The sequence below is a fragment of the Perognathus longimembris genome, chromosome 11 (genome assembly GCF_023159225.1).
Source record: "Perognathus longimembris pacificus isolate PPM17 chromosome 11, ASM2315922v1, whole genome shotgun sequence".
NCBI classification, from domain to species: domain Eukaryota; kingdom Metazoa; phylum Chordata; class Mammalia; order Rodentia; family Heteromyidae; genus Perognathus; species Perognathus longimembris.
The window spans coordinates 38,050,675-38,076,981 of NC_063171.1; the positions used below are offsets into that span (position 1 = coordinate 38,050,675).

The following is a 26,307-nucleotide window of genomic DNA, read 5'->3' on the forward strand; positions in this document are numbered from 1 at the left end:
CTCTATGGCAGACTTTAAATTGAGTAGTTCTGTCTTCTTCTTCTTTTTATTTTTCTTATTTTGCCAGTCCTGGGCCATGAACTCAGGGCCTGAGCACTATCCCTGGCTTCCTTTTCTCAAGGCTAGCACTCTGAAACTTGAGCCATAGGGCCACTTCTGGATGTTTTCTATATATGTACTGCTGAAGAATCTAACCTAGGGCTTCATGTATATGAGGCCAGCACTCTTGCCACTAAGCCATATTCCCAGCCCCCTAGTTCTGTATTCTTAATGAGTTCCTGGTGGAAATTCATGGAGATCCCTTGTAGCAAGCCCTTAATGGGGTGAGACAGGAGGCGTGACCATTTTTCTATCCATCCATGGAACACATAAATGAGAAATTTAAAGGAATGGACATAAAAGGAAGCCCTAGATGACAAAACTTTGTTATTAATATGAGCCTTACATTCTCTGTATTATGTTTTACACGATTTCTCTCATATCATCTACTAGATAGGAACAAAACCGTTCTGAGACAAAAAAAAATTCTAAAATGTACTAGTATTTAGACTTAGAAAAGAATCAGAGTGTACATTGTGACCTAACCAATATCCAGTCGTTAATTCATCAAATTCCAAGTATCATCACATTGTTCCCTGTCGTGCCACAATATTTGATCAAAGCCACATTCTGGCCTGGAAGCCCGGTGTTAAGCTGAATATAGCTTTAAACAAAATGTACAATCTGTGATTTGGGACAGATAAGACAAAAAGGGCAAGGAATGGTGGTTTTTTAAACCTTTTGAGACAAAGGGTAAAAGGCAAACCAATGCAACAGCAATACTTACAAGACAATATGCTGTAAACCAACTATACAACTCAGAGGGGAGGACACAGGAGAGGGGGAAAGGTGGAGGGGAAATGAGGGAGGAGGTAAAAAGTTTTATAAGAAGTGTACTCATTGCCTTCTGTATGAAACTGTAACCCCTCTGTACAACAGTTTGACAACAAATTAATTAATTAAATTTATAAGAACGTTTTGAGAGCTGTAAATCTGAAGGAAGAAGAAGAGGGGTAGGAGGAAAGGAACGAAGGAAAGAAGGAAAGCAGAAAGGAGGGAAGGAGTGGAGAGAAAAAAGAAGAGAAGAATTTTTCACCACAACATACTTTACCTCTTTCAATCTTTATTTTCAGTATATCTTCATTGCACAAAGTGAGGAATTGCATTGTGACATTTCCACACACCCATATAATCATATACTGTGCTTATAAATCACTTTTGCCACTTTCATTTCACTTTCTGATTGCCCTTTCTCCTTTTTCTTTCTCTTTTCTAACCCAAGAAGCCAACCTTTTAAATCCAAACCCTCCCTCCTCCATGAATTTCCCCATATGAGAGAAAGTAGGCAATACTTGTCTTTGTGGGACTGACTTATTTCACTCCACACTATTGCCAGTTTTGTCCATATAGACAACATAATTGTATTCTTCTTCGCTAAGTAAAATTCTATTGTGTGCGTGTAAACGTATATAATTTTAACCATAACCCAAGAAGAAAATATGCTTTGTTTAGATAAGGAAACAATGAGGTCCAAAATGTCAAACAACCCATCCGAGGTTACAGTTACGCAGATAAATAGACTCCATATTTTTATAACTTAAATAATTGAGAATACAATAGGCCCGAATATACATATATGCTATTGAAAAGTGCTCTGCTAGCCGTGTGTGATGGCTCCTACCATTATTCCAGCTACTTAGTAGGTAAAGACCAGGAAGATTGCAGTTCCAAGCTAATTGGGGCAAAGAGTCATTAAGACCCCATCTCAATGAATAGCTGGGCCAAGTGGTATATTCCTGTCACCCCAACCTTCCTGAGAACTGTAAATAGGAGGATGGAGGTCTAAGCCCACCCTAGAACCACACAACATCTTTTCCAAAGTGAAAAGGACTGGAGAGACAGTCGAGTGCTAAAGCTCCTAAGAAGTAAGCGCAAACCCCTGAGTTTCTCCCCTAGTTCCCTGCTTATAAAGTCTTAAGGGAAAAGCCAGCCCTCCCGACCACCCTGCGGATGGCCAGCTGCACGTCCTTGTTCCTGAGGCTGTACACCATGGGGTTCAGCAGCGGGGTGATGATGGTGTAGGTCACTGTCACCAGCCTGTCTTTGCCTGTGGTAAACTTGGTAGAAGGCCTCAGGTAGACGAAAGATGCACAGCCGTAATGCACCGTGACCACAATGAGGTGGGAGGCGCAGGTGGAGAAGGCTTTCTGCTTGCCCTCAGTGGATGGGATTTTCAGAATAGTGCGGATGATGAAGCCGTAGGAGATGCAGATGAAGACCAAGGGCACCACTAGCAGGAAGACCCCGCAGAGGAAGATGGCCATTTCGTGGACGTGGCTCTCGGCACAGGCCAGGCGGATGACTGGTGAGATATCACAAAAGTAATGGTCCACTTTGTTCGGGCCACAAAAAGGGAGACTGAAGACCAAACTGGTCCCTACTATAGACATCAGGAAGCCCCCAGCAACGCAAGTCCCTGCCAGCTGCCTACACATGCTCCAGCTCATGAGCGTGGGGTACCGCAGGGGCTGGCAGATGGCAGCATAGCGGTCATAACCCATCACCCCCAGCAGCAGGCAATTGGTGAGGGCGAAGCCCAGGAAGAAGTACATCTGGGTGGCACAACTCATGAAGGAGAGGGTCCTCAGGACTGAGAACAGATTAATGAGCATCTTAGGCAAGATGACAAGTGTGTAGAAGATCTCTGAGGTGGAAAGAACAGCCAGAAAGAAGTACATGGGTGTGTGCAGGCTGTGGTCCAGACGGACTACGGAGATGGTGATGATGTTCCCGCTCAAGATGAACAGATAGAGGCAGAGGAATACCCCAAAGAGGACAAACTGCAGGTCCCCAAGGCTGGAGAAACCCAACAGGAGGAACTCTGTCACTGAGGAGGAATTAGCCATGAAGAGTCGCCCCCTCCTGCACTAAAAGTCAATCTGATAGTCAGTCAGATACCATCTTCCTCCTAGAGCAGCCATCCTGGGCATGTCCTTATGAGAGTGGACATGGGGGAGAGGAGAGAAACAAAATAGATTTTGAGTGAACTGGGAACTGTTGTACAGAGAAAGGCCCTCAAGACACTGTGTTCCTACAAAGTGATTTTTTCTCACCAGTAAATTGAGGGATAAAGGTTCAGGTGATGTGGGTGGCTACTGGCTACATTTCAAGTCCTCTTCTGCAATATCTGCTTAATTTTTCACTAGTCTAAGCTATACAAAAGACTTTATCTACTTTTATTATTATTTTCAATGGCCAGATTCTTCTCATGCTCAAAGAATATTCTGATATTTTTATACACATACACATATACCCATATACACACATAAGTAAGAGCCTCAATATCTGAGTATTCACACACACACACACACACACCCCACTTCTCCTCACTCATTCCTCATCTAGAGAAGCATCCACTGATCTATCATTGTATCACATGCCCTGCAGGTGCACCATTCCTGGGCACAAGTAATTGACACACTTGCTTCCTTGCAGTCACCCATTAGAACTGATTTGGTATTAAACTGCTTCCACCATCTTAGAATTAACTTTAGGATTCTTTGAAACTCTTATCAGACACTAGACCTGACCACTCCTTACAGAAAACATATGCCTAGAAAACTGAGTATCACATCAATGTTGATGACCTCTTCATATCTCACCTTCCATAAGCCTGGCTTAGAAGGTCAACAAATTGTCATTCCAGAACCTGCCTCTGAATTCATGAATTAAGGAGGTTCAGACACTTCCCCTACAGCCTATGAGACAGTTATTATTTCTGGAACTCTCTGAAACCATCATCGTTTCTGAAACTCTAAATTTTATGTATTTTCACCAAAACTATTTATCCTCTCTCACCTTCTGTCCAGTGCACTCCTCTGCCTAGATTCTGCATCTCAATAAAGGGTCATCATACTCTTAGTCATGAAAGCTCTAATTTCTAAGAAACACTTGAACTCACCATTTTTTCTCATCTTACATTTCCAATTTATTCTTTCTCTGAAGAACCTCTACAATCTATTCATTCTTTCCTGCAAAAAAAAAATCCTTAGCCCTTGCTTGGGTTACTAAAAGACTATTAGAAATGGACTCCCTAGATTACCACTAACTACTCTGAACTATTCTCCAGAGATCTGTTGGTATAGAGAGTAGAAATCTTATTTTATTGCCAAAAGTAATCAGCCCTCGATCATCTATAAGATATTCTAGAGTCTTCCTACTTGTCTCAAATCTACCTTTCTACTCATAACTGCCACTATGTAGTCCTTCATATATAATTCAACATCAAGACATTTTTAACTATCGTGGCATTTTCCACAGTCTTCCCAGCATCTGTAAATACCGCATGTTTATGTTTTTGTTGACTTTATCCCTTTATATTATCTTTAATTAGTTGTACGAAATGATTTCAATTCAACATAGCGATTTGGGAGTACCCAACATCATCCCTTTAATCATTCTCCCACAACTCTCCCGAACCCAACTCTCTTAATTCCATGGATTTCTTCCAATTTTCTATTTAAAAACGTTGTTATGAAATCTTATAGCTAGCTAAGCATGCTGTATGACTTTTCTGAGGTTTTTAGTAGTCACTAAAATGATCTGCTTCAATAGTATTGTTATAAGTTTGTCTTGGAGTCTATGAAGCATCTCCAATACTTTTCATAGTGTTCAGTTATGCTAAAGGCTATGAAGTTTGTTGAATAAAGTAAGAATTATCCAATTTCTCCATTAAATCATTTCCAGACTCCCAGGTAGATGGCACTTGACTCTAGGAATTTTCCAAACATGTTTGTCTTAACTGATTAATTATCCTTCTGTTTTAACATCTGAGGATGATACTCTTTCTGACATCATTATGTAAACAGAAACAAAGATGAAGTTAGGGGTTAGGATGTAGGGATATTGGCAGAGCATTTGGCTAGCATGCATAAGGAACAGGTTTCCTTCGAAGCACTGCAAGAAGAAGGAGAAGGAGGTGAGGAGGATGGGGTAGAAGGAGGGAGGGAGAAGAAAAAGGAAGAGGAGGAGGAAGAGGAGGAAGAGGAGGAGGAGGAGATGCAGCAGCAAGCTAGCTCATCCACATTTCTGATCAAGGGGTCTTCATGCTCAGTTTTTTATTTGAAATTTTTAACACTTAAAGTTTGAATTACTTTGCAGCTAACTAAATTCTTCTTATTGCTGTTTTGCTTAGAAAAAGTTTAAACAAAGTTTTTTTGATTTGACTCAAATGAACTACCCCTTTAAAATATCATTAAATTGCTTTATGCCAAACTTAATGAATGGGAATTATACATTACCCATTTGACCCACGTTCTTCCTGAAACATCACCTCCACCATTCACTTTCCTGATTTTGTTTCCTACTGCTAATATTTAGGGATAAAAATTGGAGCTAAATTATGGGGGAAGCACCACAATTTAAATTTTTACCTGCTAAATTACTTTATAGTCATTGTTCTTCAGATTATGAAAATCATAAGTTCTAAAAAGAAGATTTCACATTCCTTCAAATCTGACTTCTTCTGCAAAGTGGCACGTAGGTGTCCTCATTCCTGAGCACTTCCTGGAGGTTTCTGCAAGTGTCAAGTGAAATTTGCCAACATGTTTTTCCTGTTATGATTCAAGAAGGAGCTTTTTTCATTTCCCAGACACCCTAGAGCAGAGCAAAAGAAATAGGTTACTCCACATCAAAATATGAGCTGTTTTCTTTTCCCCATGAATATCATAGGTGTTGCTTCCATGAAGATTTCCAATGGTCTTTACTTTTACACTGACCAAGAACTCAGTGCCAATTACTTCACTGGTAACTGAGGCCTCTACCTCCATAGGGAGCTAATTATCATGCTACACCTAAATTGTCCATAATTTCCCCAATTATGAGGTGCCACCATAGATGGTAATACACTATAAGAATTATTTCACCCAAGAGAAGCCCTTTCTAATACACCATGGAAATCAATTGACTTCCTCTTAAACAATCTGTGGACACTTAGAAAGTAGAGGGTTTTATGGGAACCATTTCTTTAAATAGACATCAATGAATCTACCTCCTTTGGGTTTTCCAACACTGTACTCCCAAATTTTCATTTTCATAATTATTTTTATGAATATGTATTAGTTGTCTAGAATAATGCATCTTATTGTTATATTTTTATACATGCATGTAACGTGCCAAGAAAGCTCTTTCTAAAAGCATATTACCCACTTCAAGAAATCCAAAAGAGTGAAGAAAAATATGAAGAACAGAGAACAGACTATTAGAATGTCAGAGGCATCATAAAAATTTAAAGAAGAAACATGTTTTATTCCTGCAATTTAATGTGAGTTTGGTAAATATTTGTTCAATAAATAAAAGAAGTTTGGAGTCATGGAGAAATGCGAGATCGATTGTACCTTAGTTTAGATATTTGAAGAGCTCATTGGAGCTCCCCATAATTTAGGTTCCACATTGATACTTTCTCATATAACTTCCAGATATTTCAGCTGAAAAATGGCCAAATGCTAAACACTCATGACTGTCTCTTAGCAAGCCTCTTAAAAACTGCGCTTTTATGAGTCCTGACAGAGATGCTTGCAGAGGTGAAAAGTTAAAAAAAAAAAAAAAAAACACCCAAATTCTTAACTGAGAAATGGTAGTAGCTTCTTTATACTTAGCATTAACTAAGATTGGGACAATGACTAGACATATTTTACTGAGAAAATTCATCTACAAGGCTTTATCTTCTTTGTAGATTTACAGAAGGTGAAAGATAACCACACTTTTTGCTTTATACTTCTTGCCTAGAAAGACAGACTATATATGCCCTTTCCCTTGAATGGAGATAGATAGGTAGATACTTTTTTTTTTTTAATCACTGCTGTATAGCTAAATTTATACTGTATCTGTTTATCAACTTTAATCTCTATAGTGTTTGGCACCTTCTTCCTATTTCTTGGAACACCTCTTTTTTCTTTTCATCCTAACCACCATATTTGGGGAAAGCTCAAGCAATCCTTGGAGAATCCCTATGGGAGAAAACCCAGACTCTTGCCAGCATTCCCAGGTGAGTACAATCAGTAGAAAACATGAAGTAATGTTCAATGTAAGTAAGCAATGTTGAGATGGAACCATTAGCCCCACAGGAACCATTCAAGCTGGACCCGTATAGAGAAAATGCAATCAGTCCCCAGTGATATCTGACAAAATTGTAGATTCATGCACAAAATGAATAATTATTGGTAATTTAGCCAACTACAGTTCAAGATAGTTTGTTATACATCAATATATAATGTGTTAGAAACTTTAGTATCCAAAGACAGGAATGAAAATTGTAATAAAAATTTAAGAGCTAAGCAGGCATGATAGCACATGCCTATATATCTATACGCTGGGAGTTTTTTTTTTTTTTGTTTTTTTGTTTTTTTTTGCCATTCCTGGGCCTTGGACTCAGGGCCTGAGCACTGTCCCTGGCTTCTCCCCGCTCAAGGCTAGCACTCTGCCACTTGAGCCACAGGGCCGCTTCTGGCCATTTTCTGTATATGTGGTGCTGGGGAATCGAACCTAGGGCCTCATGTATTCGAGGCAGGCACTCTTGCCACTAGGCCATATCCCCAGGCCCTACGCTGGGAGTTTTAATGCACAGTGAGTTCAAAGTCAACCAGGACTACATATTAAGACGTTGTGATCTCCTGCTAGGACTATCCTAGACATATACTAACTAGTAGAAATGAGGGAAATTATGGAGCCTGTGTTTCTTTGGGTCTAGCTTACTTCACTTAATATTATTTTTTCCAAGTCTTTCTATTTCCTTTTGAATGGGGCTATCATTCTTTCTGATGGAAGCATAGAATTTTAATATATATATATATGCATATATATGCATATATATGCCACATTTTATTGATCCATTCATCCACTGGGGGGCATCTGGATTGGTTCCATGTATTAGCTATGGTACAAAATGCTGCAATGAACATAGCTGTGCTGGAAGCTTTGGTGTAGACAAGTTTGTGATGATTTGGGTCTCTATTTAGAAAAGAGCCCATGTGTTTCCCATATCACTTACTATAATATTTTCAGGGTATATGATCTTACATTGAGGTCTTTGATGCATTTGGAATTGATTTTGGTGCAACATGATATAGGTGATATATAAGGATCTAACTTCAGTTTTCTATATGCACATAGCCAATTCTGCAGTGCCAGTTGAAGAGCCTGACTTTCTAGTGTTTTGGGGTCTCTTTTCAAAGATTAGGTGGCCATAGGTCTGTGGATTCATTTCTGGGTCTTCAGTTCTAGTCCATTTCTGAATATTTTAAGTATTTGCCAATAGGCACCTTCATCATACCTTTTTCTATAAGAAAAAGATGCCATAATTCTGTGTGTGTGTGCATGTGCGTGTGTGTGTGTGTGTGTGTGTGTGTGTGTGTGTGTGTGTGTACTGGTCCCAGAGCTCAAACTCAGCTTCTCAGTTCTGTCCCTTACTTTTCCCATTAAGAATAACATTCTACCACTTGATCCACAGCTTCACTTTGGCCCTTTCTTGGTTAATTAGAGATCAGAGTATCCCTGAATTTCCTGCTTGGACTGTTTTCAAACCTTGCTGTGCAGATCTCAGCCTCCTGAGTAGCTAGTATTAAAGGCCAGACCCACTGGCACCTGGTTGCAATGATATTTTTCAGCAAAAGTTTTTCTTAGTTTCAGTTGGAGCACAAAGGTTGAAAGAAGAAAATAGGCCAACTATTTATTTTTAATATAAAAAGAATAAAATAGAGTCTTAGGAAGCTACTGAATTTCTAGATGTTCTATCTTCCTCCTGAACCCAAACTTGGAAACTACTTCATATCTTCTAGGGACAGAGTAGAATGCAATATGAGGCCTAAGCAATTTGAAGGCAGAAAACTGCTTCCATTGATCTGAAACACCCAAATGTAGAGAACAACACTCTACACGATGATCAATGGCAAAAATGCTCATTCTTTTTCTTTTGCATGATATATGGACAGATTGGTACAGTCATACTAGAATCAATTAAAAGGGGGGTTTCCTGATCAAATCTGACAAACTTGCTGGCCCAGAAAGAGGGCAATTTTCTCAGAATGAAGAAGCAAATTTGCAAGGTGTCAACTTTACCTCAGGAAATGTGGTCTAAGATCACAGTAGGCAACTATTTCAGAAACCATAAAACATCCTCCTCCCATGATGACAGCCTCCTGTGCAACATCTACAAGGCCCAAAAAGCCACTCACCAGAGCATGGCCATTACAGCCACAGGAACTTCCTTCCACCTCCCTCCTTCCCCATTGTAAATTTTTTTTTTTTTTTTTTTTTTTTTTTGCCAGTCCTGGGCCTTGGACTCAGGGCCTGAGCACTGTCCCTGGCTTCTTTTTTTGCTCAAGGATAGCACTCTGCCATTTGAGCCACAGCGCCACTTCTGGCTGTTTTCTGTATATGTGGTGCTGGGGAATCGAACCCAGTGCCTCATGTATACGAGGCAAGCTCTCTCGCCACTAGGCCATATCCCCAGCCCCCCATTGTAATTCTTGAACAGTCAGTGTAGTAAGAAGTGACTGCTAATGTACACATTGGCCTTCACTGGTTCCTGTACACCTAACTTCCCTAAAGAAGACCAATACCAAAAAGAGACAGACATTTTAGCTTTAGATTAAATTCAGAATTTTGGTTATCACAATGACCTGGGTATTTCATCTGAATAGTTGAAGAACATTGACTTGAAGATTGAAATTAAAGGGACTATTAGAAGATAAACATTTTAGGATGTGTTCCTAAAGTCTTTTTTTTTTCCTTTAAGGGAATTTGGAGGGGCTGGGATTCAGATCCACGCTTTGAGCATGCTTAGTGTTCTACCACTGAACGACAATCTTAGCCCCAAGAGTACTGTTGTTTTTCAAACGCAGATATGTATTATAAAAGAAGAAAATTCTTCATAAAGAAATTAAAAGGCATAATAATTTTCCATTTTATTTTATTCTATTGTAAAGGTGATGTACAGAGGGGTTACAAGTTACATATGTTAGGTAAAGAGAGTACATTTCTTCTCGAGCAGTGTTACCCCATTCCTCATTTTCTCCCACTTTCCCTCCCCCTCCCATGATAACATTTTATTTTATTTTTCAAATTTTTATTATCAAACTGATGTACAGAGGATTACAGTTTCATACATTAGGCACTGGATACATTTCTTGTACTGTTTTTTACCTTGTCCCTCATACCCCCCACTCCCCCTTACCCTTCCTTCCCTAAGGTGTTCAGTTCACTTACACCAAACAGTTTTGCAAGTATTGCTTTTGTAGTTGTTTCTCTTTTTTTTACCCTGTGTCTCTAAATTTTGGTATTCCCTTTCAATTTCCTAGTTCCAATACCAGTATACACGGTTTCCAATATACTCAGATAAGATTACAGAGATAGTGTAGGTACAACCACAGGAAGGTGCTACAAGAACATCATCAATAATAGAAGCTACAGATACACCTGGGATGTTGAAAGTAGTTACAACTGTGATATAACAATTGTCTCCATAACATGGAGTTCATTTCACTTAGCATCACCATGATAACATTTTAAATATATGATTTCAGAGATCCTTTATTGCTGCCCAGAACTTTTCTGATAGCAAGTTGGACATCCTTGTTTCTGAGGCTGTAGACCATGGGGTTGAGTAGTGGAGTGACAATGGTGTATGTCACTGTCACCAGCCTGTCCTTGTTGGACACATACCTTGCTGTAGGCCTCAAGTAGATGAAGGAGGCACAGCCATAGTGAATAACTACAACCGTGAGGTGAGAGGCACAGGTGGAAAAGGCTTTCCGTTTGCCTTCTGCAGAAGGGATCTTCAAGATAGTCCTTAAAATGCAGAGGTAAGAAACACAGATAAAGAAAAAGGGAACCACAAGGACAAGAACCCCACAGATGAATATAACAAGTTCATGAACATCTGTGTTGGTACAAGCCAGGCGAATGACTGGTGAGATGTCACAAAAGTAATGGTTGACCTCATTGGTGCTACAGAAAGGGAGGCTGAACACCAAATTTACCACTGTTAGAGAAGCCAAGAAGCCTCCTATCCCACAGGCAGCTGCCAGCTTCCCACATACCTGCCAGCTCATAAGAATGGGGTAACGGAGAGGGTGGCATATGGCTACATAACGGTCATAACCCATCACCCCCAGCAGTAAGCAATTGGTAATGGCAAAACCAAGGAAGAAGAACATCTGAATAGCACAGCAGGTAAAGGAGATTGTCCTAGACACAGAAAGTAGATTAAGGAGCATCTTGGGTAAGATGACGAAAGTATAGAACGTCTCAGATGTGGAGAGGATGCCAAGGAAGAAGTACATTGGGGTGTGGAGGCTCTGATCCAGGCGTATGATACTGACAATTGTGGCATTGCCACTGAGAATGACTAGATAGAGAAAGAGAAAAACCACAAAGAGATCAAGCTGAACTTCACCGAGGCTTGAAAAGCCCAAGAGTAAGAACTCAGTAATCACAGTGAGGTTTTCTGCCAACCCCTGCAAAGAAAGGGGAAAGAAGTAAAACAGAGTGTAGAATCTCTCACCTGTGTTGCATGTTGGAGATGCCAGTAAAGGGTTTTTGCCTTTCACTCGTCCAGCTCCATTTCTAGGGCCCTTGCATATTGGCTATTTTGTGCTCCCTCTCCCATTCCATCTTCAAAGTCAATAAAGTCACATCTCTTCCTCTGAGTCTCTTTTCAACTTTTCATGTCCCATATAGTTACAGCAGAATATTACAAGATAATCTGTCTATTTGAAAGTCAATCAGTTGTATCTGTAACCTTGATTCCCATTTTTATATATATTGTTAGATTTCCAGGCTTTAGAATATCCTTGAGGAAGTGCTGGGAATGTGGCCTAGTGGTAGAGTGCTTGCCTCGCATACATGAAGCCCTGGGTTTAATTCTTCAGCACCATATATATAGAAAAAGCCAGAAGTGGCACTTTGACTCAAGTGGTAGAGTGCTAGCCTTGAAAAGAAGCCAGGGACAGTGCTCAGGCCCTGAGTTCAAGCCCCAGGACTGGCAAAAAAAAAAAAGAATATCCTTGAGGAGTCATAATTTTTCTTAGTACAACTAATACAAGCAAATAAAAAAAACCACAGAAATGAGTTTCATTCATGAGGAGGAGAAGAGGGGAATGGTGCAGTCAAAAATCTAATGTATATCCTACAAAACTAAGAACCGTGAGGGAAGGGGTTGGTAGAGGAAAGATGGGTGAGAATGTTGAAAGGGGTGACATTGATCAAAGTTGTGTTCGTAAACTGCTTTGTTAAATAGTAATTTCTTTGTACAACCACTTAAAGATAATAAATTTTTATAACAGAATTTCATCTATCATTGTATAGAATAATTATTATTAAATTTGACCACGAAAGTGTGGAATCTTTACACAGAAAACAACCAAACATTTTGCTTTTACTGGAATTTTTTGTTAACACTGATAGGAGATGTTGGGGAAAATAAGAGAATATCACATTCCTGAGATACAGATTCAATAAAATAGAGGTGACTCCTACCAATCTGATCTCTAGTCTCTGAATAATGCTTATCAAATATTAGGCTGTTTTTTTATAAAGAGAACCATACAATTACATGAAAAGGAACCAGACTAGGAAAACTAAGGGACGTAACACAAAAGGTGGAATCAGGGTGAACAAATACAACAGTGCTGTCCACTAGACACTATGTGGAAAAGCAACTGTACGTTCTGTGGGTAGGAACAGGAGGGAAAGCTGGGAGAGAGTGACAGAGGGGAAACATGACTCAAAAATAATTGTACTCATTACTCATTACCTGATCCATGTAATTGAAACCCTGCTGTATATCAACTCTACAATTACAATAACAAAAGTGAATTTGTTATTTCAACCAATGAATGTGAATGTGCACATACCTGCTAATTAAAATGTATTGTGACTTTGCAAACACAGCTACAGACAAAGGATGCGCAAATCAATGAACTAAACAACCAGGTCAACAATACCTCATTGATATGAGCTTTACCTCTTCAGGGCCCCTGACTCCCATATCTAGTGTTCTCAGCATAAGTAGTTCTTCTCTAGAAAAAGAACTGTAGAATCTGAACAGAATCAGTTCTTGAGGAAGGAAAAATAAATATCCCTTGAAACTGTTTTCAATGGTTTGTTTCTTCCCTTTCATCCTGCAGACCAAAGGCAGAAATTGAAAACATAATTCAAGTTACAGATTTCTTTTAACGTCCATTCATGTTGACCTAGAAGGGTGACTGGAGGAATTATTTCCCAGTTATTTAAGAAGCAAAGATACAAGAAGGCATGTTGTCTAGACACCGGAACAGCTGGCAGAATACAGGAGGAAGCAAGAGAATAAATAGCCAAGTAGACGTTCCTGTCTGGACAACATGCCTTCTTTGCTTCAATTTCTGCCTTTAAGAGTGGGTTGGGAGGTAGGGATGAGAATGTTGAAAGGGGTATCATTGCTCAAGATGCATTGTATTCATAAATTGTTTTGTTGAATGGCAACTTCTTTGTACAACTACTTAAAGAATATAAATACATAATTTTTTAAAAAGAAGCTTGTAGATAGTTAGCATTCCAATGATACTTTAAACCCATTTCTTATAGCTCCTAGTATTCATCCCAAAGTCCTGATCATATGGAATTTCATGTAATTCATTGAATATGAGTCACATCATGGAACAATGTCTTCGAGAGTATATTTGGCAGATTCTCTGATGTTTCAAGTCATTTTCTCCCAAGACAGTTTTGTACTTTCAATTTAACAAATATTGGGTATGCACTAAACTACAGCCATTTTCTTAGGTGTTTGGGATGCATGAAGATACAAAACAGAGATCTCTGTTTTCACAGAACCTAATTCTACAATGTCTCACCTTCCAGATAATTCTAGATAATTCTCTTTCATACCAGTGCAATGAGCTCTTAGGAGGTAAAGTCCAGGTTGTTTCTCACCTGACAAAAGTTTATGTGCCATGCACCATCTCTCTTCCTCCACTAATATCAGGATTCCCAGGAAATAGCTTAAATATGCAAAAATCTATGTGAATAAACTATTACCCAAATGAGAATATGACTTGTTACAACTAGTTTGTAAGCATTTTTTATGTATTTGGGATATGGACTTATAGTGAGCAAACAAGGAAGATAAGGGTTAATATTGTGAAGAAAGAGGTAGGTCTGGATTTACTTTTTTTAAAAAAATGTGCAATTTACACTTTTATATCACTTTGGTTTGGGGGCTTGAGGGGGTGTTGTGCTTTTTGCCAAAACTGAGGTATGATCTCATGATGTCATACTTGCCTATCTTGCTTAATTGCTTGGCACTCTACCACTTGAGCTACACCTCCAGTCCTGATTTTGCTGGTGATTTTGGAAATAAGTCTCATGGAGTTTTCTGCTTAGGCGGGATTTAAATTCTACTCCTCTGAATCTCAGGCTCTTGAATAGATAGGTATGAGCCATCAGGGCCTGGCTACTTCAGCCTTTTTTATTTAATTTTTTAACATTATTGTTATAAAGGCGATGTCCAGAGGGGTTAGTATTTTATACATCATATAGAGAGTACATTTCATTTGGGACAATGTCACCCCTTCCTTTGTCCTCTCCCAGTTTTTCCTCTCCCATTCCTACCCACAAGTTGCATAGTTCATTTTCAACATAGTTTCTACTGAATACCACTGCTGCAATTGTTCACCGGAAGTCCCTCCATTTTTGTGCCTTGCCCCATTTCAGCATTTCTAAGCAAATAATTTAATCTTCTTAAATTTTAGCTTTCTTTACTAAGGTTCAGAAGGATTTGTGAACAGCATAACTTAAAATGACACCTAGAATTATACATTAGAAAATACTGTTTTTCTTTTTTCTTCCCTCCTCCTTTCCCTCCTTTCTTCCTTCCTTCTTTCCTTCCTTCTGTCATTCTTTTTTCCTTCTAAAGACTAATGATCTAAAGATAGAATCTTTGACCTTTCTGAATTCTTTCTAAATTTCTTTCTATCCTTAAGACCTCAACCTTGTCTCCCAGCCCAGCTACTTTTCCTATCACCCTCTTGCAATCCTTCACTACTATGTATTTGTAGATCCCAGGTTTAAGACTATCTCAACATTTTCAGAATCCAACGTAAGCTACAAGGTATCACTAGCTCTCACCTTTGGGATAGTATAACTGTATCCTTAAGGTTTTAGATCATGTAATTTCTTTAAACTGCTTATGAACTTTAGAATATTAAACCCTCCATATGAACCAGTTTCACATCTTTTAAAGTATGAATCCTGCAGTCAAAGGTATACAGCTGTCTGATATCCTAATCATTTCCCAGGGCTATAAGGACCAATCTGAGGAATTTGCCACATCTGGCACTTTCTCAGTACACTACACATTTCTTTCCCATTCTCTTAAAATGTTCTAGAGCAGCAACAAAAGACTCACCATTTCACTCTTCAATACAGTGACCACTGTGCCTCTTCTATACAGCCTGGCCAACTAAAAATCTAATGATAGTTATTAATCATATTTTGCTTTGATAACCAGAATTAACCTCCATGCCCTGCTTGGTAATTTTACTATTCAGCACCCTAGGGAGCCATTAATACCTAGCGAATGGCAAAATTCTGCCTCTCTTCAATTAGCAACTATGATCCCAGGGGCAAATGGACTTCAAGTGTCTTTTGCCAAACAATAAACCATGGACTAGGCCTCAGGGAATTACTTATTTCCTACAGTAGATTCACTGTTGAGATGAATCATTTCCTAGTGGTACTGAGGGACACTGACAACAGAAAAGACTGGGAACCCCCTTGCAAATTCTTCCTCCTGTTATTCTGTACATACCTTTTGGTTAGAGGCAATAATGACCACCTTTGCTTCTGAATGCAAATCTAAATTTTAGATTTTAAGGAATGGCAAAGCATTGGATTGGCAGGTAAAAGAACTGCCATGAAGGCAGCACAGAGCACTCTGGGAGGTACAACTGTATTTGGACTTTTTTTCTTGTTCAGTATTAGCCCAAGAAAACTCATTCTCCAAAACTTAAAAATATTGACTTCAGCTACCTAAAGCTACTGAGAATATAGAATGACAGCATATATCATTCAAATACAAACATATCAACTTCAGTTTGCCTAGGCACTAGATGGGAATAAAGGGGAAATCAGCTAACCTCATGGTGAAGGCTTGAAACAACTTGTGCTTATTGAGCTGTATATGCTGAGATGTGTGGTCAGAATGTAATATGCCTTATCTCAATCTAATGACAGTACCCAAAGAAGAAAAATATCAGCTTTATTTCCAACAAGTAGATTAATAAGTGACAATGGAGGAATATCCCTGAGGTTGCATAAACTGGATCATTGAGTGAAAAGTGGGCAAAAAGATAGCAGTGTTTGAAGAATGTATTTTTCTTATTCAGGGAAAGAATAGTAACTGGTATGTAGGGAGATTCTCATCGAGTTTGTTACATTTGACTATGTACTTCATGTTTTTTCACTCTGAGATGCCTCTAAGAAACAGAAAGGTAGCCATCAGTGCTATGATAGCAAAATTTAACAAAATGATGCCCAGTAAAGGCAAAGGCACCTCAATCTGTAGTTTGAAAAGGTGAAACAGGACCCAAAAATGGCTGTTAAGGCTCGCTGCAGAATTGATGGGACCAAGTTTGCTCACTAACTTTATGAAGGGGAAAAGGATTTTCCACTTCTGTCAATTGGAGCTAGACATTTAGATACAACTTTGCCCTCTTCGTTTTCTCAAATGAACACATCTTTTCCACCCTGTTAGTCTTTGAGTGACCAATAGTTACTGTAGTAAAGTATAATTCAATTTGCTCCTGAGTTGAGCAATCCAGTTTCATATCTCCTTTAACTTGTTAGAGTACCCCTAACATAACGAAGCCAAAAATGTGTCAACTTCATTAAACTTCATTCTCTTTACAGGTAAAAAGTTATCGTGCTGCTGCATAGTTGATCAATTAAATGAGAAAAAAATATATGTGGGAGCACACTTCTTTCTGGCACATATAGCCATGAATAATTTTTAAATTGGTTCTTTAATTGCCAGGATATAAATTCTGGCCTATGGTTCTTCTAAGAGCTGCTTTGAATTCCTTATTTCTCAGACTATATAAATCATGGGATTGAATAAAGGGGTAAGGATGCTATAAGATACAGATATGAGGCCATTGGTCTTAGGCCTTAAGTAGATGAAAAAGGCATACCCATAGTGCACAGTTACCATAATGAGATGGGAAGTGCAAGTGGAGAAAGCTTTATATCTTCCAACAGAGGACGGAATATCGAGAATAGCTGAAATGATGCAGATATAGGAAACAAGGATAAGCAACAGTGGAATAACTAAAACAAACACTCCAAGCACGAATATAACCAACTGAGATTGGAGTGGTGAGATGCCAGCTTGAGGACAGGGGAGATGTCACAGAAGAAGTGATGGAGCTGATTGGAAGAGTGGAAGGGCAGGTGGAACACAAGGCAGGTGGTGGCCAGGGAGGCCGTGGCTACCAGCCCCACACACACCCCACGCCCCATAAGCACTGTGTAGCGCAGCGGATTACAGATGGCCACGTAGCGGTCATAGCCCATGGCTGTCAGCAGGAAGGAGTGGGAGCAGCCAAGGAAGAGGAAGGTGAACATCTGGATGGTACAGCCCAGGAAGGAGATGGTCTTCCTCTGGGCCAGCAGGTCCACCAGCATCTTGGGTACGATGACAAAGGTGTAGCAAGTCTCAGAGCAGGAGAGGACAGAGAGGAAAACTGCCTAATTTTTATCATGTATATGGATTTTTCTTGTTTGGTATCAGCTTGAGAAAATTTGTTTTCCAAAACTGAAAAATCTTGCCTTTAGCTACCTAAAGCTACTGAGGATACAGAATGAAAGTGGATATCCTGTTCAGATGTAAACATGTTGACTTCAGTTTACCTAAGCAAAAGATGGGAAAAAAGTGAAAATCAGATAACCTTATGATGAAGTCTTGAAACGACTTATGTTTGTTGAGCACTTAGTGTTCGCTGAGATATGTGTTCAAAATTCAATATGCCTTATCTCAAACTTATGTCAGTACCCAACATAAGAAAAAAGAAAATGTAGGTTAATAAGAGACAAAGTAGGAACATCTCTGAGGTTGTATAAGCTGGATCATTGAGTCAAAGGTGGACAAGAAGGTAGCAGTATTTTAAAGAACATATTTTTCTTATTTGAGGAAATAATAGTCACTGAAATGTAGATCGTCTCATGAGTTTGGGACATTTCACAACACACTTCGTCTTTTTCATTCTGAGATGCCTCAGAGAAATGGAAAGGTATCCATACTACTTTATTATCAGTGCTATAGTAGAAAGATTTAAAAATAGAAAATAAACATTCTATTCAGCCAAGTACTCACAGGACATAAAGTGAGAGTTCCAAGCTCTTTCCATTTGGAGTGAGAACATCCAGAGGTTTAGGGGACTGTGTGATTTGGGAAGCACATATAGCTTACATATCTAAGCTCCTTATTTTTTAATCATCTTTTTAAAATCATGTTTAAATAGTTGTGAAAAGGAGTTGCCATTTAACAAAGTAGTTTACGAATACAATATATCTTGATCAATGTCACTTCACAGGCTCCTTATTTTAAAGAGGATGAGTAAGAAATAATTGAAATAAAGTAGTAGATGCTTAGAAGATAATGAAGTAGAAATTTCTCCAAAAAAATATTTTGCTGAAATAGTTTTATCTAGTGTGGTAGTTGCACAATGACCCATGAGATCCTTTCTAACTCAGAGTCAATGTTTTCTCACCAGATAGTCTCAGAAGTCCTCTTAAATACTCTACAAAGCCAGTGTGTAGAATTTAGCTTATGGTATTAAGAGATGATACTCTTATGTCTTCTATGTCTGACTCAAGTATTCCACTGGGGTTTTATATAATCCGGATTTAAGTAGAAAATACTCAAAAATTCTAGATGTCCTCAAAAGTGGGAAAAGCTAGTTTTCATAGAAAACTTTTGAAATTTTCCTAGTGTTTTTCACTTGTGGTTTTGGCAATACTGGGGTTTTGAACTCAGGTCCTTACACTTCCTAAACTGATATTCTTAGTGACAACCTATGTTTCAAGCCCTGACCGTTCTTGTTAATTTTGAGATAATGTCTCGCTTCTTGCCAGGATTGATTCACTCATGTTAAGCTTCCAAGTAGCAAGGATAACAGGTACTAGCCACTACAACCAGCAATTCTTTTAGAAGAGGTCTCAAAAAACATTCTTTTTTTTACCTTGGCTGGCCTCGAACCACATTCCTAACCATTTCAGTCTCTCAGGATTACAAGCATGAGCCGCAAGTGCCTGATTTAAAATCTTGCTTCTTATGCACACAGTAAATAATCAGAATTATTTTCACAGATACACCTGAAATGTTTGAATTTTAGAGACATGAAAAAAGAGAAAGTGGCATTTCTTACTTAATCTATGAATCAAACAATCAAGAAAAATAAACACAAACGAAGCAAAGTAAAAAAATGAACAGAAGGGGTGGGAAGGGAAGGAGAGGGCAGAGAAGGGAAGGGGAGGGGAGGGTTCTAGTTGGAAACAAGAATAACATAATATTTTGAGATCTAGAAAAATTCTAAAAACTATATAATTTCATATCACTGTTACCTAGGGCAAAAAGTGTTGTTTTATCTTTAACAGTTACACAAGGGATTTGCCATTCAGCAAAGTAGTATAGGCTTACAATACATCTTGATCAATGTTCCCTCTTTCATCATTCTCCCCATCCCTCCTAACCCCACCCATTCCCCCAGTTTTCTTAATTTTGTGGATTACACACTGAATCTTATGACTGCATTGCAGTCACCCCCCACCTCTTCACTTGTTTTCTACCCTCCCCTTTATTCCATTCCCACCCACCCCCCCCCCACACACACACACCTTTCCAGTACCTATTTCCAGGGTACTGGAAAATAAACACCAGGAGATGATGTTTATTTTGTTGGACTGTTAGTTAGCCTTTCTGAGGAATTACATTGTTGGAGTTCTCATGGATACCACATCAAAGTTTATATTTAGAAATTAATTCTAGCTTCCATAATGGGAGAAAACATATATCCTTTATTGTAAGGACCTAATTCAACCTAACCAGTGGGACCTAACCGTGCGAAAGAGCACTTTAGGCAGTCCTGGCTGATGTTGCCTTAGGGGTAGTGCCCTTACACAAACAAGCCCCAAAAACCAACAAGGCCGAAGCCTGCTAGTTCCAGTAATAGCACCCAAAGCGTAAGTGAGTCTGACCATCTGGATACGGCCAATCAGCAAGTTTCCCGCCCTAAACCCGCCCAAGACCGCGTGCCAAAACTTAGCCAAGTGATAGGCTGATTTAAACAACCACTATAATTTTGTTGGTGGCCTGGCATGCACAACTTCATTGGGCCACGTATGTAATCAGGCCCGACCCTAAGGATACAGCCTATAAAAGATAGCCTGTAAGACTAGGCGGGGTTCCCTCTCGGCCCTGGGGAGGTCCTGGTCCAGTCAGTGAGATTCCCCACTCTTGACGCAGAATAAAGCTTTGCTTGACCTCCGCATTTTGTCAGACTCAATTCTTTGACCACGGACCCTTAATTTGAGGCGGTGGTCTCAAGTTCCTTCATTTATATCTTCTACTCATCCGAAATGTCATCCATTATCTTCATGGGGGATGGGAAAAGTTGGAAAAGAGTTCTTAAGCACTAAACATCACTGAGGTCCAGGATATACAAAGTCCAAGTGCAGATCAATGTTTCCACTGCTCAAGAAGTATCTATACTTCCCTCTTAATTCAGAAAGAAGCATTTGTTCAGTATATGGGGACATTTCCCTCATTAGTAGAATCTAAGTCACAGATCAGAGACGGAGGAAATCTCAGAAGAGGGGGATTCTGCCTAAAGACAGAAGTTCTTACTTTGTCACAGAGCTAGTCCCATCTGTCCATCACTCAGATCCTTCAGATAGGTCACTATCTTTAGAGATTCCTGTGACCAGCATAGGTAGTGGTTATTAGCCACTTGTGGTATGATCACTGGAGCCTTAGGCTAGTTCTACTGTCCTTCTAGGCTAATTGAAACTCATTGTCTTGGGGCTAATTAGAAGATAAATTTATTTTGGAAAAATAATGTCCCCAGTTTCTCAAAGGTGGCCTTAGTCAATGAGCCTGGGGAAACGGAGCCATGAGAATAATTAGTCCATGAATGCCCTGGAAGTTGCATCTGTTGGTGCCATTTGTAAGGAATTCTGAAGGAAAACTCATCACAGTCAAGACTGCAATGCAATGCAGCATATGGAAAATGTTCATTGAGTTTTAAGTCAGGATACTTATGGTCCTGTATGCAACAGTAATACTCACAATACACACTATGTTGGAAATTAACTTTACAACTTGGGGGGAAGGGGAGTCATGACAGGGATAATAGAAGAAAACAAGGGAATTGTACTCATTTCCTTACTTATGTAACTGTAACTCCTCTGGACATCATCTTTACAACTTTAAAAAAATGCAAAAACATCATCAGAAGCACACAGAACATCATTTTAAATGTTTTCTGATCCACATATCGAATATTGCTACTTACAAGTTCTGTGTTTATAATGAGAGTTGAGAAATTTTTATCTTCATGTCATTATTACACAGATGAATTAAAAATAATTTATGATACTATAAAAGAATAAAAAATTGGTTTTGTTACACAGTTATCTTCCCAGTCCTCTGACCTCAGAAATTCTCATTAAAATTAAAATATTTGGTAAGATGCTAAATATTTGACAATTTATCTCAAATCTATATTAAATTTAGTGCAATATATTTAGTACAATAACTAAATACTTTGTACTTGTCAATTTCATCCAAACTGATCTATAACTTCAATATAATCCCATTAAAAATCTCTGCACAAATTGTGAAATCAGCATGAAAATTGTTTTTCGCAATTTGTGTGCAGAGATAACACAGTTTTGAAAAGAGTACAGTACAGTGTTCAAGACCTCATCTTCCCTAATGGTGAGATTAGTCAATAATCAAAACAGCAGGCTAATGGTGCAGCAAGAGTCAAATAGTGTGAAATTGCTCTCTGTGTAGCTGAGAACCTGATCCTCCACAGAACTAATCTCACAAGTCAATGTGGAAAAACATCATGAATTTTTTTTAGTCAACAATCCAGCTCCTTTTATTTCTACTCTCAGTCAAGAGCAAGTAACCCAGTAGAGTCATGGAGCATGGTACATTTGAGTACCAGCTATGCAACAATACCTGAAAGAGCCCTCCATGTCTATCCAAAGTTGAGTATACTCAGACTGGAAAAATCAAGGGACTGCATTTATTCTGTAATAACAAGATTGCAGAATTTTATGAGTCAATTTGAAAACACTAAAAATACTTCTTTGTTGCCAGATGCCAGTAGCTCACATCTGTAATCCTGCTTCCTCAGGAAGCTGAGATCTGAGGATTGAAGCTCAAAGCCAGCCCAGGCAGAAAAGTCCCCATGACTGTCTCATCTCTAATTAACCATTCAAAAAATGGAGGTGGAACTGTAGTTAAAAGTGGTAGAGTGCTAGCCTTGAGCAAAAGAGCTCAGAGACAGCCCCTAGGCCCTGAGTTCAAGCCCCACACTGACAAAAAATAAAAATACTTCTTTCTCTATGATACATAAGTTTGAGCAGTGTATTACTTCTCAAAAGCGTGTTGCTTCCATCAAGAAATACAAACATATATATACATATATATATGAGATTACGCTAGAATCACTTCAGTCTGATATTACTTCACCAATAATCTACAAGTAGAAACATGCTAATTCATTACACCTGTACAGTAATTTGTCTTGTTATTTTTTAAGGAAACATAGGTGATTTCTAGTCTCCTATACCAAAGAAGAGTATGTTTGGAATCTGAACATTTTCTAGGGCATCTCTTATTTCTTCATATACAATGGTAAAATTTAATACAAAGCTAACAGAGACCTAAATAGTAATGACAGTCATATACTTACTGACAGAAACCATGTTATATATATATATATATATATATATATATGTATGTATGTATTTGTATACATTAATTATAATATATAATAACATTATAATCCACTGTTATGGAGTGCGTTGACAGTGATAAACCACATAATTTCATCATCAATTATTAATTAGCCTGCATGATGTTGTGTTTTCCTCCTCTGGAAATCAATGAAGGCATATCATAGAATGAAACATATTCGCTATAAGTGCTTACAAATGAACATGAACAGAAAGGCATGTGGATGCTGGATATACAAAAGGGAAAACTATGTTTCTTGTTTCTAGTTCTTAGTACTGCATGACTGCACTGTAGGAATATCTTGCCACATGACTTTCACAACTAAAGGAAATGCAGGTATTATTTGCATGACAGAAGGAAAACTAGCTTGTGGTTTTGCTATTGCTTTGTATTTATGCAGTGTGATATGCCAACATGTGTCACATGGTCGACATGGGCTTTTGCCATGGATATTAAGATTCCTTGAGAATCACACATCAATCCTGGAGCAGCCAAGACCATCATGAGGCATCTTGTAATCATTCAAATAATTACAGTCAAGGAAAGCCTTCCTAACACCCATTGCCTTGCTTCCTAACACATATATAAGCCTATAAACCACCTATTGAACCTCTTACTACTGCAAATACCTGGGAGATTCTAAGTTACTCTCAGAAAGTGACTATATTAGGACCAAGGGCAAGACTCAGTGAATAGGTCACTTGCAAAAACATAAAGTTTTCAGTTAAAAATCTCAGTACTAAGTTATATGTGTATGTATGTATGTATATATGTATGTGTATGTATGTATATATATATGTACAGAGAGTACTTATATATGCATGATATATTATGTATACTATATACTATATATAATTAATATTGAAGTGTTTACCATTCTCAGACATTTGCATCACTTCAATTAGATTCACGTAGATGCATCTTAATATTTTTCTGTCTTTCTAGAAGTTACTGATACCTTTTTTCTTTCCAACCCTTTAAATGCCTTAGCATTCAGCTCATAGTTCCAAGGTACCCATGAGAATGTTTCCGGGCCCCTTCCCCTGGTCAGTCTTCCTCAATAACTTATAGTTGCCTCCAGCTCCTCACTCTGTAATTTTATTCCCCTGAACCCAGAAAAACTAACATCCTGTCCTTTAGTATCCTTAGTAAAATGAAAAACAACAACAAAAAACCCACTGTCTGACATAATAGAATTTCCATGAAGGGTAGGATAATCAATGGATTCTGATGGCTGCCTGGATATTGTTAAAAAAAATACCTGATATTAATGTTAAGAGCTGAAATATGAAACCATGGGTAAAAAGGGAGAATTTTTGCTGTCCTTCAGCCCTGTTCTCTCAATTAACCAATTAATTTCCCTAATATTTTCCCCTTCCTCTTCAGAAACTGTATTAGTACTGAAAGCATGAGGTCATAATATGTCATGAGAATTTGTTTTAGTACATAATCTCAACTGTTAAAAGAAAATGCATTTTTTTCAGAAATAAAAACTAAAACACAAGAAATCTATGCTTTTTCTTCTATGTCTAATATAACAAAGTCTTATATAACAAGTCTTCTATGTGAGACAGTGACCTTTCACTATTTGAGAAAAGTTTGAGAAGAGCTCCATGGATCTTGATACTGGTTAGGAGAACCATGCTCCTCTTAGTAATGCCATTGTGCTCTGCATTGACCCCTATGTTAGCCTCCTTCCACATGAATTCTTCATTTACTTCTTCTATTTCTATACATCATTTTAGAAACAAGCTAATGGTTTTAATGGGAGCTGGTGGCTCATGCCTGTAATCGCAGCTATTCAGGAGGCTAAGAGATCTAAGGATCGCAGTTCAAAGCCAGCACCTGGGCAGGAAAGTCCATGAGTCTCTCTCTTATCTCCAATTAACCACCAGAAAACCAGAAATGGTGCTGTGGCTCAAATGGTAGAGCACTAGCCTTGAGCAAAAGTCTTCAGGGACAGTGTCCAGGCCCCACGTATAAGCCCCATGACCAACCACAAAAAAATAAAATGAAAGAAAGAAAAAATAAAACATGACCTGATGGTGCAATACACCAGGCCTCACCCCAAATGTTTATTTTTACTGAAAGGATCCTTGTTAGAAGCCAACAGTATGTATGTTTACACACGACTCAGGAGGGTTGGGTTCATGTGGTCCACAAACCACCACTGACATAGACCATGTATACCATTCTCATCTTCACACCATGTTTCCCACCAAGACCTTCATGAGTGCCCACAACATTAGAGGAAACTATAAATGCCTAATGTATTAAATAATTTATGAAGACATAGATGAAAGTCTGCACTAATGAACATATTTAAAGAGATCAGTCTAGCATGTAGAGGAATATAAAATGCAGTGTGTGTGTGTGTGTGTGTGTGTGTGTGTGTGTGTGTGTGTAAAATCTGGTTAATCCAAATAAACTATGAAACCTGTCAAAACAAAAGATGTAATTTGTTTAATCCCTCAGAGGAGTCAATCTATACCTAGAATCTATAAAGCTAATGATTAAGAGAGTGATAATTCAATGATCTCAAATATACCCTTGTTTCAAACTGTATGACCCGTGCAAAAATATTTGCAATATTCAAAGTTATCCATCTTTTATCCTGATCAAGTAGATCAGATAATTTGAGGGGTGTTTTTTTCTTTCTTTGGGGCAGAATATACATATATGTATGGTTTTAAAGGCCTATAATACAAAGAAGTTCCTCCTTCTAATGCCTCAGTCCCTGGGGTATCCCAACTATTATAAAGCAAAGAGATTTTGCTGGCGCATATGCCATCAGGGACACAGAGCTACTAAGGTCAGGGCTGTCCAGTTCAGCAAGTAGTCAAAACTATCTTTCATCTTCAAAGTCTCATGGTCCTTCAGTTTTCCCCAATAAGATCTGAGAAGAAAAAAAACAATGCTACTGATACTCCTCAATACTTTGCCCATTTCTCTCTTCTCTCGAGACTTTGATGACATAGAAGAGACAATAACTTCCCTGTGAATGTAAGTGTCTCCTTTGTATGGAAGTCATAGATAGCTCTCTCTTATTAGCAATAGTATCTGTGGATCCTCTCTAAAAAATATTTTGAGTTTCAGAGGCAAGGTCTGCTAGAAACCAGGCACAGTCAGGTGGATTATGGTATCAGGATCTGTGGCCAAAGGCTGAGATGGAGATTACACAGAGCAAAGAACAAAGACTTCCAATG

The 26,307-nt window shown here is 38.6% G+C and overlaps 2 protein-coding genes and 1 pseudogene across 2 annotated transcripts; all 3 read right to left on the reverse strand.

The window, feature by feature from the left end:
- Positions 1 to 2,003: 2,003 nt before the first annotated feature.
- On the reverse strand, positions 2,004 to 2,945 carry LOC125360006 (olfactory receptor 10R2-like). The gene has a single exon (XM_048357939.1). The coding sequence runs from the start codon at positions 2,943 to 2,945 to the stop codon at positions 2,004 to 2,006; it is 942 nt and encodes a 313-aa protein (XP_048213896.1).
- Positions 2,946 to 10,601: 7,656 nt separating this feature from the next.
- LOC125360170 (olfactory receptor 10R2) lies at positions 10,602 to 17,008 on the reverse strand. The gene is made up of 2 exons (XM_048358205.1): positions 16,933 to 17,008; positions 10,602 to 11,599 (listed from the first exon to the last, which is right to left on the reverse strand). Exons 1-2 carry the CDS (start codon positions 17,006 to 17,008, stop codon positions 10,602 to 10,604), a joined length of 1,074 nt encoding a protein of 357 aa, XP_048214162.1.
- Positions 17,009 to 17,096: 88 nt separating this feature from the next.
- Positions 17,097 to 17,966, reverse strand: LOC125360171 (annotated as a pseudogene).
- Positions 17,967 to 26,307: the final 8,341 nt, after the last annotated feature.